The sequence below is a fragment of the Phoxinus phoxinus genome (assembly GCF_949152265.1).
Source record: "Phoxinus phoxinus genome assembly, chromosome: 5".
Classification (NCBI taxonomy): Eukaryota; Metazoa; Chordata; class Actinopteri; order Cypriniformes; family Leuciscidae; genus Phoxinus; species Phoxinus phoxinus.
Window position 1 is genome coordinate 16,037,927 of NC_136880.1, and position 17,514 is coordinate 16,055,440.

Consider the following 17,514-nt stretch of genomic DNA (forward strand, 5'->3'; position numbering starts at 1 on the left):
GTTTCCCAAATTGTTAGAAAAACTGCTAAGAGATGGACTTTAAAGTGTGATTTGTAGACCTGGAAAAGCTATGCAAATTAGTAAAATATTTTTTTAAAAATCATGAAAATGCTTAATTATTAAGATTCTTCTAGTTATTTCAAGCTCTAAAATATTACATCAGGTAGAATCTGCTCATAAATTGCAATTTGTGATGATAAAAAAAACTAACCCTACTCACGAATGATTGGAAAAGTCATCGATCACTAAGAACATTGTTATTTTAATATATTTTATTATAATTATTTGAATACATTGCCTCCTAGTTTATGTAAATAAAACAAAACAAAAGCAGATCGTTATAACAGAGGTACCAGAAATCTCATAAGGGACCTTAAAAATATAGTCTCGGACAATTTAGGGGCCTTGGAGCCAAAAGTTTGAGAAGTACTTCCTTAAATCTTGTGCTTTCTAAAGGAGAGGCTCTTTAAATTTGGGCAAGTGGGCAAACAGTTAGCAACATACTAAAAAAAAACACTACCTACAATTATAATATATTGTGGCACCAACTTTTGCATCACTCGCACGTTCTTCAGAAAACAGAAAACCTTTGAATTTGTTTGGTTGTGTAAAACGATAATGTTCTGGCAATGCACAGATTGTCAAAGTAAATAACAATAACAATTATGCAGAGTTTTATTATGCTTCCTTTATTCAGTTCAGCTCCCGTTCATTATTAAATGTGCAATACCATCAACCGAAAAATAATTTTGAATGACAAAGCAGGCAAAAAATCGGACTAAAATCAATTTATACACTTATATACAATGATTTCATTTTCAATTTTATTGATTATAAATATTTACTGTATGTACACAACTAAAATGAGCTTGGATAAAAGGCAAACATACATGGAGGCAAGGTAAACTCAAAGATGAATAAGCTGTACATGAATAAATAATGTGTAGAATAAAGCTGAATAAACCCCAATGTAAGCACTGGAACCCCATGAAATGAACATCAAACATCAAATCTGAATGGATATTTCATTTTGGTCTTCCTTTTGTTTTATGATTGGTGTGTATAATCAAATTGATGGCAGACAGGAAGCATTTAAACTTATAATATGGACCGCGTGATATTCCAGATTGTATAAAAATAGTCTTGTGTAGTTCATGAAATTGCAGAAACAGAGCATGAACTACGGGAGTTTATTGATCACCGTGAAGTTGATCTAGGAAACATCTAGTCAGAAAGGTCATCTAATAACATACTGGGGTTCTGTGTATAAACAAAAACTGTTCTGAAGCAGCATTGTTCACAAGCAGATATGATCAACATAAACAAACATGTTTCAGTTCCAAAGGGCTTTGAAACTTTACACAGTCCCTCAAGTGAGAAGATACATTCCCTTACATTTCTCAAAGGCCACCATGAAACGCTTACTTAGTCTGGCTCACAAAACAAGGTAAAAAAATGGTAGACAGTGATTGTTCCAGACTTTATAGTAAACTGAACTATCACTTACAGCTTAGGGATTTATTCAAAATGAGTTTCTGCTTCACTATAAACAAGGCAGAACCTACAGTTAACGGTACAGAAAACTCAAATAGATACTAAATGAGTTAGTTGAAGATCAATTCCTTTGGAAAGAAAAATCCCATGGAGGTGTTTGTGTTACACCTTCCTTATCAGCATGTCAAAGTGAAACCATTCCAGAGTGATCTGGCAAAAAATAAAACATTTCTAGCAATGGGGAGAGTAGGCCTACCAAGCTCTTGGTTGCATATGTACATTTATGTCTTTTAGGGTTCCCCTGTTGCCTGACGGTGCTGGTGACCTTCATCTGCCTTGAGGATCCAATGCCTTTCCCTCCAAGACCAACTGGATCTCTTTGATATCCAGCGTCTCATACCGCAGTAAAGCCTCGGCCAGGTTTCTGTGCTCTTTAGCGCGGGACTTTAAAAGCACTTTAGCGCGCTCGTAGGAATCCTAGAAGCAAACAAGCAAGTATGCGAGTCAAAAACTCTGGTAGTCAGTGTGTGAATGAAATGTTTCATTACTGATTTGTTAGTAGAGAGGAAAGAGAAGAGGGTATACCTTCAGAAGTGTCCTGACTTCCTGTTCGATGGCTGCCTGCGTCTCTGGGCTCTGCTTGGTGAGGTCACCGTATGTCATGACACCCAACTATTACACAAGAGAAGATGGATCAATAGTTTTATTTAATGCCACGTCAGCATCTAAGGCTATTTTCAGGGCAAAAATGTAATTACAAATATACAAATATCATATAAATACAAAAAAAACAAGCATAGTCATATTATATATAAAAATATTAACATAAAAAATACCTTTTCAGGCATAATCCAACTAAATAAGTGAAATAACTTCATAAAAAGAGCATTCTACTTGTATTAAACCCAGGACAGTCCAAGAAAATATGTTTAACAGAGAGGGGAGTCTTACAAAAAAAATTCATAAATTTGGGTCTTCACCTTTAAGCAAAAAAGCATGGGTCAAACTTGTATGACCTGTACGACATCTGGTGAATACATACAAGAAAAGTCCAACAGCTAGTAAGTTAACGTGTAGCATTACGTCCACATGTTTCTAAGCTATTAACACTAGAAGTGCCAGAACTCCAGAACTACTAGAACGGCCACAAGCGGTCAACCTCTATATCTTTAATGATAAATACCCAATTGAGATATTAATCCATTTAATGTATTAGGATATCTTTTAAAAACAAACAAACACCAAACTGTACATTTAAACAAGTTTAATTATACATTTATAAATAATAATATCATTAGTAGCCTACCGTAGTTATCGCACATTCACCACAGATAGGCTATATTTCCATATCCATTCAACATAATTAATATAATAACAGAGAAAATTGTTTAATAACTCATATATAATAGAGAATATCTACGTAAATAGATAACGTAGTCAGGTATTATTAGCCTATTTCTGATCAACAAATTTAATATATACTTTTTGTTTGTAGAAATTAGCATATACGCAAACACTCAGGGCCGCTACTGACCTTTTTGTTGACAGTGAGAGAGACTAAGGTCAACCGAATAAGGTCAACCGCGGGAATAACGCGAAATTCAGTGCGGTCAATATGGCCGGAATAGGTAAATATGTTCATTTGTTTTTTTGCCTTGTGTGTAATTTATATGACAAACATTTTAAATGAAAATACAGACACTTTTAGGAAAAGTCAGGTACCAGCAGGATTTTTTTATTTTTTTATTCCGCAAGTTATTGCAGATATAAAATTCAAAACGGTCAAAATGACCGTCATGGCCGTTCTAGTGTTAATGAAATAGTCAAACACAAGTTTTAAGACTAGGGTTCCACCGGAAAGACCCAGCGGTGGGTTGCTAAATAATATTATTTCACAATTTTTACTATTTCACTTTGTTCTACTAAGGCTGGTGGGAAATCGTGAGATTAATCACAACTATTTTAGGCAATTGCAGATACCGTATATACCCGAATATAAGACGAGGTTTTGTCCTAAAAATAGGCTGAAAAATGGGGGGTTGTCTTATATTCGCGATATAGACAAAATCACGGGGGAAAGGGAGAAAGAACGAATTAATATGAAATAGTGACTGAAACGCGACCCATTAAGACCAGCTTTCCCTTCCCAGATGTTAATCTGCACAAAAATCCTGATAATCGAGCCGTCGTCTGATGAAATCAAATACACATAAGATAAAAACAATATCTGTGCTGTGATTTCGGCTTTCGATTTCGAGAGAGAAGCAGAGCGAGAGAGAGAGAAAAAGGTGCGCGTGCGTGCTGGAAGAGAGAGAATGAATTATCAGTGCAACTTTCAAATAAAATCATTTTCTGTTGAAAACCAGATTTTTTCCACAAAAATCTCTTTTTGTCCTAAAAAATAAGTCTGGAAATGGGGGGGTCGTCTTATATTCGGGTATATACGGTACTATTTTAACTAGTTTTAGTACAGTGCCAAAAATAAAAGCCTAACTTAATAATAAAACACCCAGCAAAATACACAAAAATGGGTAAAACAGACACTTTGATGGTGCTTTCAACCGTTACAGTATTATATAGAAATACTACATTTTACAATATACACTAGAGCTGCACAATTCTGGATAAATTGATCACGATTCTGAACGGATAATTAAACAATGTAACGTAATTTTCTAAAGGTTCTGACAAAATATTAATTGCAACAGTCGATTTCAAACAATGTTTTTTTTTTGTACTTTATTATTATATATTAATTTGAATTAATTATGAAAAAAAAATCAGTTTGATTGAACGATTCAATGACTCACTCATAAATACTTGTTTCATTACTGGATGAATCAGCGTTTTTGAACAAATCTCTAGTGATCCGCTAGTGAGTGAGTGAGTGAGTGAGAGAGAGTATGTCTGTGTGTGTGAGTGAGCATGTGTGCGTTTTTGTGTGTGTGCGCGCTAGTGAGTGAGTGAGTGTGTATGTGTGTGTGCGCGCGTGTGTGCGTTTGTGTGTGCGAATGAATGTGCGTGTGGGACGGCACGCGATGGCTGGTCAGAAAGCAACGTGTAGTCTGACATGTTTCTTGTCCACGACTCGACAAGATTTTAGGAGTCAAAATCGCGTAATCTGACACCGTGACTATCGTAACAGACAAAAAAAATCGTGTAACCTGAACCAGGCATAAGACAAAAATAATGATATTATTTGTGAAGCTGTTTCATACCTATACATGACAACTGCTCTCTCTGGGCCAACACAGATTTGAATGTTTGCTGTGATCGTACTTGTCAAAGGATTAATAGACACATGCTTGGGAACAAGATGGCGTGGGTGTTTGAATCGAGATCGCAATCTTTTAACCATTAATCATGCAGCTCTAATACACAGTAAACTGTTTTTTTTTCTGTAAATTGAAACGGCCTTATGCGTGAAGGCTACATGTGACAAATCTTTGAAGGCAGCAGCATCATCATCCTCACAAACATAAACTACCTTATAGAAGATTTTGAAACGGGTATTAAAAAGAAGAACTCCGGACTGTACGACTAGTTTTACAAAATATCTGCACCTTTTATCATTTATTACTATACATGCAAAGTCTGGCTTGCGGCCTGAAGCCACATGTCAGCATCCAGAGATGATCAGATAAATATGACAAACCTTTTCACTCATCCCAAATCTGGTCACCATCATTTTTGCTATTTTTGTAGCGCTGTCAAAATCACTTGATGCTCCTATATTAAAAACAACAAAACGTTACACAGATCAAACAAACAAAAAATAAGCGACAAGCATCATTTTGGCTTGTTTACCATTCCCATGGTGCCCTCGAACCGTATTTGCATAATATGAAGAAGTGCAATAAACATTCCATTGGGTCACTCAAATGTAATCAATAATTAAATTGTACTGCCACCTACCGGTAGTGATATTTTCACTGCCAAAAATGAGCTCCTCAGCCACTCGGCCGCCCATGCTGACGTCCATCTGAGCCAGAAGCTGAGCGCGAGTTTCACTCCAGCGGTCGCTCTCTGGAAGCATGGACACCTGCAGAGAAGAGGAACAACTGGATCTAAATCAAGGAAGACTCGTAACGGAGACGTCAAATCTCGAAGTTCAACCCAAGCTTTACATTCTGATGACGAATTAGCATGTACTCACGTGACCCAAAGTGGGGCCTCTCGGCATAATGGTGGCTTTATTTATGGGCATGGCGCCTTTGGTGTAGTATGCGATAATAGCATGGCCTGACTCGTGGTACGCTGTTATTTCTTTATTCCTCTGATCGATCTCTGCACTCTTGCGTTCTGGGCCTGAGGAGGGAGCAAGTGAATGGAAAACTCAAGGTATTCATGCTAAATGAGTTCGAGCCACTTACCCATCAGTATTTTGTCCTTGGCAAACTCCAGCTCCTTCATGGTCACCATGTCTTTCCCGTCCACAGCGGCCCGGAGAGCAGCCTGGTTTACAAGATTCTCCAGCTCGGCACCGGAGAACCCCACCGTTCCTCTAGCAATGACCTCTGCCTCCACAGCTAACGTCCAGAAAAGACAATAATCCTACTTTACTTGCTCTAACAATACTTTTTGTTCACCGTACAACATTAACAGTTTAGAATCTTGTGTAAGTTTAAGAAATTAGTATTGACATGCCACTCACCAGAGTCTACTTTAATTTTTTTAAGGTACCACTTGAGGATTTCAGTGCGGCCCTTCACATCTGGTCTGGGGACGGTGACCTGCATGTCAAAGCGGCCTGGCCGGATCAGAGCACTGGGGAACAAGACAGCATTCAGATTCAATTCACATTCATTTCTATAGTGCTTTTCACAATACATATTCAAAGCAGCTTTACAGAAAATGTATCTCTACATTACAATTTAGAGTGATCTGTCATCAGAGGTTATGCATTTCAGAAATGAGCATATGCAAATCACACAGTTAGCTAATTATGTATTCATTTCAACAATGTATCAGACAGATCTTCTGACCAATCAGCAACATTATGTGACCCTGGACCACAAAAAACAGTCACATGGGTCACAATTTTGAAATTGAGAGTTATACATCATATGAAAGCTGAATAAATAAGCTTGGTTTGTTAGGATATGACACTATGGCCGAGATACAACTATTTGAACATCTGGAATCTGAGGGTGCCAAAAAATGAGAAAATGCCTATAAAGTTGTCTGTTTATGTTCACGATTGTGCTGCATTCGCTCACAAAAATAAATGTTTTATATATTTATGGTAGGAAATTTACAAAACATCGCCATGTAACGTGATCTTTCCTTAATATCCTAATGATTTTTGGTATAAAAGAAAAATCTATAATTTGGACCAATACAATGTATTGTTGGCTATTGCCACAAATATACCCGTGCGACTCGTGACTGGTTTTGTGGTCCAGGGTCACATATGAGAAATAACCCCAACAAACTCAGACATATATATCTTATTATGTATCGTAAACCAACCCTTTAGTATTTAGATGTTTGAAAAGAAATCGACATACGTATCCAAAGCTTCCGGGAAGTTTGTTGCTCCGATTATGATGACGCCTTCATTTGGCTTAAACCTGCAGATGTTAAACACCAAAGGTTAGTGATTACAAACTTTCCACAGGAACGCAGTCATAAGTCCTTTAGGTTGCATGGCTCACCCGTCCATCTCTGCTAGAAGCTGATTGATTGTCTGTCTAGAATAGGGGTGCATGGGAGACTCGATCCTCTTTCCTCCGACACTATCCAGCTCATCAATGAAGATAACACAAGGAGCGTTCGCTTTAGCTTCCCCTGGAGGACAAACGCAGGAGAACTGCTTTAACATTTGTAGCAGTCATACACCCATTCATGAGCGCTTTCACAGAACTCAGACTCAGGCACATGGTGTGGCCTATGTGATCTATAAACCATCATGCTGGAATTGTGATTTAGAGTGGCACTATGTACTCACTGAAAAGGTTTCTGATACGACTGGCACCAACCCCAACAAACATCTCATCAAACTCGGAGCCAGATGCGTAGTAGAACGGCACATCTGCCTCGCCCGCCACGGCACGGGCCAACAGGGTCTTTCCTGTTCCCGGAGGCCCGACCAACAAGATTCCTGGAGAAAAAAAAACAGACAAGTTAATGAGGCAGGAAACCTAAATCTGCCAAAAAGAATCATGTGGAATTTGATTTTACTTGTGGAGAACTGTGTAAAAAAATTTTTCAAAAATGTATTCCACAGAATAAAGCCATACAGGTTTGGTGAGTAAACAATGGTATCATTTAAATATAACTATTTATTTAATTGGTTCTGGCTCTTGTCTTTTGTCACATGCTCGTTCTTGCCTTTAGGCAGCTTTCCTCCCAGAACGGTGAACTTCTGCGGGTTCCGGAGAAACTCCACCACCTCCTGCAGCTCGTTCTTGGCCTCCTCCGCACCCTTCACATGCTCGAAGGTGACGTTCTTCATCTGGACAGGGTCCACCGCCGAGTCCAGGCCTGATGTGGTGCGGAATCGCACTGTCCAGAATGGTTACATTATAGTTGACACTCCAAACACACACACACACACACACACCAAGCACTAGGGGCAAGCCAGCTAAGCATTACTAACGGTTTTTAATCCAAAATGTTAAACTAGAGCCGCACGATTCTGGATGAATTGAGAATCACGATTGCCAATTGTTTCAAACAGAGATCATGATTCTCACACGATTCTGAATATACAACTAAACAAAATAACGTTCTGACAAAATGTAAATTGCTGCAGTTTATTTCAAAATGTAAAAAAATCTATTTGAATGGATGATTCAATGACTCACTCATAAAGACATAAATAGTTTAATTACTGGATGAATCGCGTTTTTGAACAAATCTCTTGAATGAATGATTCAATGACTATTACAGCACATACTACAGATAGTACACACTTAGTGCCGGTCACGTTGGAAGTTACCGAGCTAGGGACTATTTTCATGCGCTGCGTAATATCATTGCGCCTGTTGCACCCATGGTGTAGGTGTAGCTCGGTAACTTCCAACGTGACCGGCACTAAGTTTGTAATATCATTGCGCTGCTGATACGGCAGCAGTTCCTTGATTATTACGCAGGAATGAGAGTGTAGTTCCTAGTCATATTGGCCTAGAAAATCGCAACTTTTAATTTTCTGTCGGTCTTAGTACACGATGTAACTACAGAAGAGTCAAGTTTTAAATAGGAAAAATATCAAAACTCTTTGGTAATTTTTTTTGATAGATGCTAACGGTCTAATCAGATTCAATGATCTATGCTAAGCTATGCTAAAAGTGCTGCCGCCAGACCCGGAGATCGGCTGAATGGATTCGAAAACGGTAAAACTCAACAGTTTAACTCTAGGGGAGTTGGAAAATGAGTGTTACTTTAACAAATCTCTTGAATGATTCAATGACTCACTCAAAAAGACTTCACTTGATTCATTACTGGATAAATCAGTGTTGTGAACGAATCTCTTGAATGAATGATTCAAAGACAAAAACACGTTTTAACAGTCACTTATCGCCACCTACTGGTGTAACGATGTAATTAATTCGATACAGGTTTAATAGACAGGCGTATAGTTGTTGTTTAGGAATGAGTTCGCGTGGGTGTTTGAATCGAGATCGCACTCTTTTAGCGATTAATCGTGCGGCTCTACTTGAAACCTCTCAAATGATTCGGATTTTACATTCAAACAATTGCCAATCTTGGCACACAGGACATAAACTATCTGCTTGTTAAGTCACGACATATCGAATGCGTTTTCCGGGTCCAAGCCTCCACTCCATTTCATTTCGTTAATGAGCACTATTTATTTATTTAAAGCAACATTTTAGCTAAGCTTGTACTCTACAGTCTCCGGGCTCATGATGTCCTGGACACGTTAACGATTCATAAAAGATGAATCACTGCCTGGCCATCTGAGATTTGATATGGAGATAAAGGTTAGGATCATGATTTTTTTTTTTGGTAGTATTACAGCACAGCACCCTTGAGTGTATATTGGCACCATTTGTTGTTTATGTTGGCATCTGATCGAGCATTTGGACCCAGAGTTGATGTAAGACTTAACAAGCAGAAACTCAACTTTAGGGCTGGAATACACAGCATGACTTCAAATCTGAACATTATGTCACACACTTGTCGACTTTGCAAAATGGTTACAGAGTAAAACTGGGCATCATGTACTAAATGACTCAATATCCAACAATAGCAGACTTTCAATCCATTCCCAAAACAACAAACTCAGTTATTTTTTACATATCATACATATACATGTCTGTCCAAAATTGACTGTGCAGTTCACAAATCTGCTGTGTAGTGTATTTCAGCCTTTAGTTAGAGAAATCAGACATGCAGAAGTTTCTTTGGGACATTTACCTGATAAGAAAGGTGTTTTTGAGAGTCCATACAAGCCCAACACGAAAACCACCAATAGTATCATTCGCATCCTCCTTAGTGACTCTATTGAAGATGATGACACGTTTTAAATACAATAAATAACGAGAAAGGATATCTTTCAATAACCATATCAAGTTGAAAACCTCCTATCATTCATCCACAATTGATCATTTGTTATTGATCTAAGACGACGTGCCTTGTGTTCTCTGTGTTAGGGCCTGAGCTTTAAGGAAGCCCTCAGCAAAGCCAGTCTTAAAAGTATCATGTTGCCCATCAGGAATATTTTTGTTTTTAAGCAGCTTGTCCAGAGTTTCAACATCTGGCCCTTTGTCTCGTGTGAGGAAACCCTAATGGACAAAAATATAAATAACATTGTAATATAAACTTTAGCAAATATACATTTACAACGTAGTTAAAACATACTAAAGCATTGCATATAATGTGAGCTGGTCAACTAGTCTAAAATGAAGAAACCCCTAGAAATCACTTATCCTAAAAAGAATATCAAGTATAAGTCCCGAATCCAACATCGTAATGAGGGCTGTTAACAGTAAAGCGTCCGTCATTTAACGAATTTTAGAAACATGGATGGATAACACAAAATGCTTTCTGACATTTTGGCAGAAAAAAAACCAAGCAAGAACAAAATTTAAACCAGCCTGTCAATTTTTTATTTTACAACTATCCTCTCTCTCTGTGTGCGCGCGTCCGTGTTTGTGTGAGAGCTCGCGCAGCACTGATGCAACGGCACTTTTTAATCCATATGTAAAGAAACGCGCTAGTTTTCATACAAAATGAATATGTAACATAATTAGGTACTTTAGTTATTATTGACACAATAACGTAACACGTGCAGGCGTGCAACACTGAGAATGAATGAATAAACGCCCGTTTCTCCAGACTTGCGCTTATCAGTAATCCACGAATCACAGCACTTTCATAATCACTAAACCATAGCGATTTCAAATTTATTTAACGTAAAATTTATTGTTCAGCATTACTTAAGAATTTTATAATGTGCATGGCTGAATTAATTCTTCCTCTTATCCGAGTGAGCGACGGCGTATTTTAAAATAATCCATGCGATCACTCCCGTGATAATCGAATCCAGAGGATTAAGTTAACTCAATACAATATTACAACTTTCCACATCCACCCCTGGCCGTTTACCTTCGGGAGTCAGAAGTACCGTGACAACTGAAATCAGTCAGACGGCGGGCCGCGGGAATGGGAGCGGGATCGAGCGGGATTCTTTATTGGTGTCGATTTTCAGTCTCTTTTTAACGATAGGCCTTACGCATCTGTCAATCATCCCCGCTTGCTATTTGGGGTATGAACCCAGCGCTATGATTGGTCGAACTCTTCTTCTTTTGCTGTTGTTTGATTTGAGGATTGCGCGTGCACAGAGACGTCACCAGGTTTTTGAGTAGTTTAGAGTGACAAATCGTACCAGCGTTACTTTGAGGTCAAAATGCGTCTCCGCTACGCAAAATGCGTACAGGTTGGCAGGTCTGACATTACATTTGAACCACTGTAGTCACATGGACTATTTTAGGTAGTCTTTACTACCTTTCTGGGCCTTGAAAGTTGCAGTCTATCAAAAATATAATTTCGTGTTTGTGTCTTACGGGTTTGGAACGACAGTAATTAATGACAGACATTTCTTTTTTGGTTGAACTGTCCCTTTAAGGGAGTTACGACATCTAGTTATGCAGGGAATGACTCTGATGTGGTCATGTAGTTGAAATATTTTGATCCAAGTCCCACAGAAAAAGTAATTTTTTGTGTGCATTTCTTTACAGAAATAAAACCATTAGGCTAATAATATTATTGCAAAGGAAGCACTGTGTGGGTGACCTTCATAAATGATGGAGTGAATCCCTCAGGCACCGCTGAACTGTCTAAGCCTCCCTGTAGACGACGTGTTTTGGACTTCAGAGTTTTAAAGCCTCGATTTTGGACCAACACTGAAAAACACAATTACATTTGATGAACATAAGCGGCCAACACAGATTACAATTTTAAAATGATGCTGCCTGTCGTGACAACTGAATAATAAACTGTGCACATTACATGGCAAGTATTGGAGATCTGTGCATAGTGTTTGGAGAGGTGACTTGTTTTGCCTGGAGAAGACAGGAGTAACACCACCCATTCTGGAAAACCCTGAATAAGAGGGAAGAAATTAAGCTGTTAATTCATCAGATGAGTATGGAGGCTTGTTTCCGCCACGGAATAAAATATTAAAAAGGTAATTGCGACTTTTTATCTCACAATTCAGACTTTTTCTCTCAATTGCAAGTTTACGAGTCAGAATTACATGATATAAAGTCGCAATTGCGAGATATATAGTCAGAATTGCGTGATATAAAGTCGCAATTGCGAGATTTAGTCAGAATTGCGTGATATAAAGTCGCAATTGCGAGATAGTCAGAATTGCGTGATATAAAGTCCGAATTGCGAGATATAGTCAGAATTGTGAGATATAAAGTCATAATTGCGTGATATAAAGTCGCAATTGCGTGTTATAACGTCATAATTGCGTGATATAAAGTCACAATTGTGTTATAAAGTCAAAATTGCGTGATAAAGTATATTAATAATTTGTTATATTTAGAGAAATAAACTCTCAGAATTGCATGTTTATATCTTGCAATTCTGACTTTATAACACTCAGTTGGGAGATATAGAGTCAGAAATGCATGATATAAAGTCGCAATAGCGATATATAGTCATAATTGCGTGATATAAAGTCGTAATTGCGAGATATAGTCAGAATTGCGCAATATAAAGTCGCAATTGCGAGAGTCAGGATTGCGCAATATTAAGTCGCAATTGCGAGATATAAAGTCATAATTGCGAGATATAAAGTCATAATTGCGAGATATAGTCATAATTGCGTGATATAAAGTCGTAATTGCGAGATATAGTCAGAATTGCGCAATATAAAGTCGCAATTGCGAGAGTCAGTATTGCGCAATATTAAGTCGCAATTGCGAGATATAAAGTCATAATTGCGAGATATAAAGTCTGAATTGCGTGATATAAAGTCGCAATTGCGAGATATAGTCAGAATTGCGTCATATAAAGTCGCAATTGCGTTATAACGTCATAATTGCGTGATATAGTGTCACAATTGTGTTATAAAGTCAGAATTGCATGATATAAAGTATATTAATAATTTGTTATATTTAGAGAAATAAACTCTCAGAATTGCATGTTTATATCTCGCAGTTCTGACTTTATAACACTCAGTGGGAAGATATAGAGTTGGGCTGCATAACGATTAATCGCAACTAATCGTTTGCAGAATAAAAGTTTTTGTTTACATCATATATGTGTGTGTACTGTGTATAATAATTATGTATATATAAATACACAAACATGCATGTATAATTTTAAGAAAAAAATCTATTTACATATTAAGTATTTATAATTATATATGATATAAATTATATTTAAATATAAAAATGTATATAAACATGTAAATATTTTTTAAATACATACATGCATGTGTGTGTATTTATAAATACATAATTATTTTACACAGTACACACACATATATGATGTAAACAAAAACTTTTATTCTGCAAACGATTAGTTGCGATTAATCGTTCTGCAGCCCTAATATAGAGTCAGAAATGCATGATATAAAGTCGCAATTGCGAGATATATAGTATTTTTTTCCCTTAGAATTGGACTTTTTATCTCACAATTGCGATGTCATATCACACAATTCTGACTTCATATATCGCAATTCTAAGAAAGAAAGTCAGAATTGCGAGATGTAAACTCGCAATTGTGAGATAAAAAGTCGCAATTATCTTTTAGAATGTTCTATTCTGTGACGGAAACAAGCTTCCATAGATAAGAGATTCATCATGAGAAAGCTGAATCAAATAAATAAGTATTCAAAGGTTTCAATTACAGATCCAACAATGAACTATTGTGGAAAAGCACTGAAGAAACAACAACCTTCGCAAGGAACTTCAACGAATTATAATGTGACGGAATCAAAATACAAAAAGAAATGTACAGTAAGTTCTACTATATGAAATTGATAATAAAAAACAGGATTACAAAATAAAAGAAAATCAACAAAGCTAACGATATACGTCTCTGGTTCAGGTTTCAGGAAAGCGAAGTGTCTCACCATGTTTGTTGTGAAAGAAAGAATCCGAGGAGAGATGGGAAGTCCTCCAGATGTTCGTCTCTGTCCTCGGTTGTGATGGCGAGTCCTGCTGAGAAACACGGGGCAGAAGCTTCTCCACCAGCTCATCTAGCTGACCGACTCCTAGATCTGTCAGACCTAAATCCCTGAGCGTCAGTGACGGCTTCCCAGCACAACACCACACACACACACACACACACACACACACACACACACACACACACAGAATTTGAAGAGGAAAAACGGTTAAGCCTCAGAACAGCAAACTTCACTTAAAAGCTGATAACATTCAACTGATGAGCACACTTCCATAAAACAGCTAATGATGGGAAGGAACAGAGGGGAAAAAACACCAATAACCTACATGTGTACAATATATATAAATGATGTTAAATGTAATCACCTCTGTGCTGTTCAGCTCTTGTTCTGGGGAGATCTCTCTGTGTTTGTGCTTGACTGAAGTGTTGCTGCTCACTGAACCCGTCAGAGAGTGCAGAGCATTGATGAGGTGACTCAGCTGGACTGTTACCTGACAAAAACACAACAGAACCAAAGCATTTCTTTTTTAATGTCCTAATATTTTATTAAAAACATTATTTATCCATGTTAGGGTAACATCAAAACTGTCCTGGACGACTTTAACCAGACCTTCAACATAGCCTAAGTTTTTTTATATATGCTTCTCAAGGGCCGTTTATAAGATTAGATTTAATATATTTACCCTTGACTCGGACCAGGGTAACGTTTCCATCTCAAAATATGAAATTATATGATACACATTACACCTATGATGATTTATACCCCTGTTATTATTTTTACTAGCTTCATTATTTTATTAATATTTTGAATTAGCTTTTAGTTTTATATTTTTAGTTATGCTAATTTTCGTTATGTGTTTTTGTCATTTAATTTAAAGTATTGCTATTTAAGTTTAATTTATATTTCAGTTTTATTTAATTTATTTCCAGTTCATAACTTTAGTACTTCAACTTGAATGTATTTCTGTTTATTGCCAAATTAACATTTCTCATTTTTATTTAGTTTAAATTGTTCAACTAATATTTACATTTATAACAACCCTGATTTCACATAAAGTGTTTTGCCCCTAAATGTACTTGTTTATCAAGGAAACAGCATCAGTAGAACTGAGTGGATTGAATAGTAAAATATAAAACATATTTGAGAAATGTGGGTGGGGGAAACATCACTTGTGAACAATATTGTGAGTCTTTTCCTATAAAATATAGACACACACACACACACAGTATTATTTAACTGTGTGTTTTTAGCTATGAAATTATTCTAAGCAAGATGTTATTTACATTTAAGTCGGTTATGAAAACATAATTTACACAACTGAATCTATTAAACGTAACAATATACCATTTAACTCATCTGAGACATTGTGGTGGATTAAATATTCATGCCTTTTTATGAAAAAAAAAAACTCTTATGCTGTAATGTTATGCTTATACAAACAATAATAAACACGACCTATCATTAACACTGTATTCAAGTCAGCTAACTTACAGCAATAATGACTGAACTAATAATATGAGACATAACGTTGACTTTTCAGCGTGATGCTCAAAAGCTATTCTCTATAAATCTTGAGATTACAGACACACTGTTCTGATGTAAGTGTTAGCTAACCAGCTAGCCTGCGTAACGTTATCGAAAGTTATGAAACGAGCTGTCCTGAACAAATGTGATTTGATACCTGTGGCTGTAGGGAAGTAGAAAGAGAAAACATTTCCGATTAGCTGATGAAAAACTCTTTTGGACAACGTGAGTTTATTGATTTGGAGTTACATGTAATGTCCTCCACCGGTGTCCTCTTCCGTTCAACTAGCCTCGCTGAAACTGCGAAGACTCACCAGCATTACATTATACAACATCCGGCATGCCGAGGGTGACAAAATAAAAGTCTTAACTGCTGTCATGTTGCCTTGTCATCGTAATTTACTCATCTTCGAATCTCTATGCATTTCTTCTTCTGCAGAATTAATCTTGGGGTTAACTTTAATGTTAATTTATATTTATATACGTTTGTTCATTCTTTATTCTTAATGATAATACATCAAATTGATACAATTTACCTTAACAATGTCAATAATTCCATCCCTTAAAACTATTTGATCATCATGACAAATGCATAAGGTATATGCCTGATGAAGGTCATGAGACCGAAACGTTGCTATATATATTTCTTGATATTTTTTGCAAGTATTGATAGCGTGTGAGATTTCCTATGTGGGATTTGTTTTTGTTTTTTTTATTTACTTTCTTTTAGTTTGGTCTTCTCTCCATATGCACCTATGACCTGCAGGTGTGTGATGGTAATTGTTAATTTTATTATTATTATTAAAATGGATTTGCATTGTGCGACATTATCACCAATTAGTGTTGATGCTACGTAATCCTTTTCTATATGTTTCCTCATTTATATGTAGAGCAATGATGCGAACATGAGTTCCATCAACGCCTCCAACAACTCCAGGGGAAGCTGGCAAACCTCATACGAGTAGGTTTGGAGATCAGTTGGACAGTCAATAAACTGCCATTCAGTTGTGGCCAAAAGTGTTGGAAAATTGACATCTTCACCCTTTATCCAAATATTATTAACAATAATTTGTAAGCACATTTTGTCGTTGTACTTTAAGTCAGTTGTTTTAATCGTGATAACACAATGAAACATATCAAATTACGCAAATAAGTTATGAACACATGCAAAAACAAGAGAGAGCCAGTGAAATATTAATACCTGGTTATGTTGTTGTCAATGTAATATTTTCCCTGAGCTTTTTTTTGTTTTTCTAAAACCTGTAGCTGTGGTTTGCCTTTTTTTGCCAAATCATTTTGTCAGATAAGTTCACGTAGCTTAGCATTTTGTTCTTCCTTCATATTTTAAAATGTTTCATATATATGGTTTAAGCTTGTAAGGTCATAAAAAAACAAAAAAAAACAAAGCAAAAACCTTCGCACAACACTTTTGGCCATCACTACTGTATATGTTTAGTGTGGTTCATGCCATATTTAAGACCCTGCTTACTGTGCACTGAAGGGTTCAAATCATCACCGGCACCCGCATTTTTCCAGTCGCCAAAACTGTCATTATTACTTTAATTACTGCAGTCAGAGATTGATTTGTAGAGTGCGAGAAGTTGTTTCATTTCTTACAAGGTCAGTTAAAAAGATCTAGCCTGTATCGTTTATTCATCTCCCTGTCATCATATCATAATATATACATAACATATAGGCTACATAACTCCAAAACATTACATCTTTGATGGAGAGTGTGTGTTCTCCTCCTCTCTGCTGCCATCTTGTAACTCCTATAGGGTTAGAAAGAATATCTCTCCAGCACTCTTAAATAATTTAGGAGCTGAGGCATTAACACCAGGAACCTTTATGAATCACACTTATACTTAAGTTTAGGAATAAGT

At 36.7% G+C, this 17,514-nt stretch overlaps 1 protein-coding gene across 1 annotated transcript; it reads right to left on the reverse strand.

Moving 5' to 3' along the window:
* Window positions 1-807: 807 nt before the first annotated feature.
* On the reverse strand, window positions 808-15,999 carry yme1l1b (YME1-like 1b). Its single transcript, XM_079612145.1, has 18 exons — window positions 15,789-15,999; window positions 14,472-14,597; window positions 14,051-14,231; window positions 11,971-12,063; window positions 11,755-11,864; window positions 10,094-10,244; window positions 9,877-9,960; window positions 7,828-8,001; window positions 7,445-7,597; window positions 7,152-7,284; window positions 7,005-7,067; window positions 6,149-6,261; window positions 5,868-6,023; window positions 5,651-5,802; window positions 5,410-5,536; window positions 5,150-5,223; window positions 2,080-2,166; window positions 808-1,971 (listed from the first exon to the last, which is right to left on the reverse strand). Exons 1-18 carry the CDS (start codon window positions 15,819-15,821, stop codon window positions 1,822-1,824), a joined length of 2,160 nt encoding a protein of 719 aa, XP_079468271.1. The 5' UTR covers window positions 15,822-15,999; the 3' UTR covers window positions 808-1,821.
* Window positions 16,000-17,514: the final 1,515 nt, after the last annotated feature.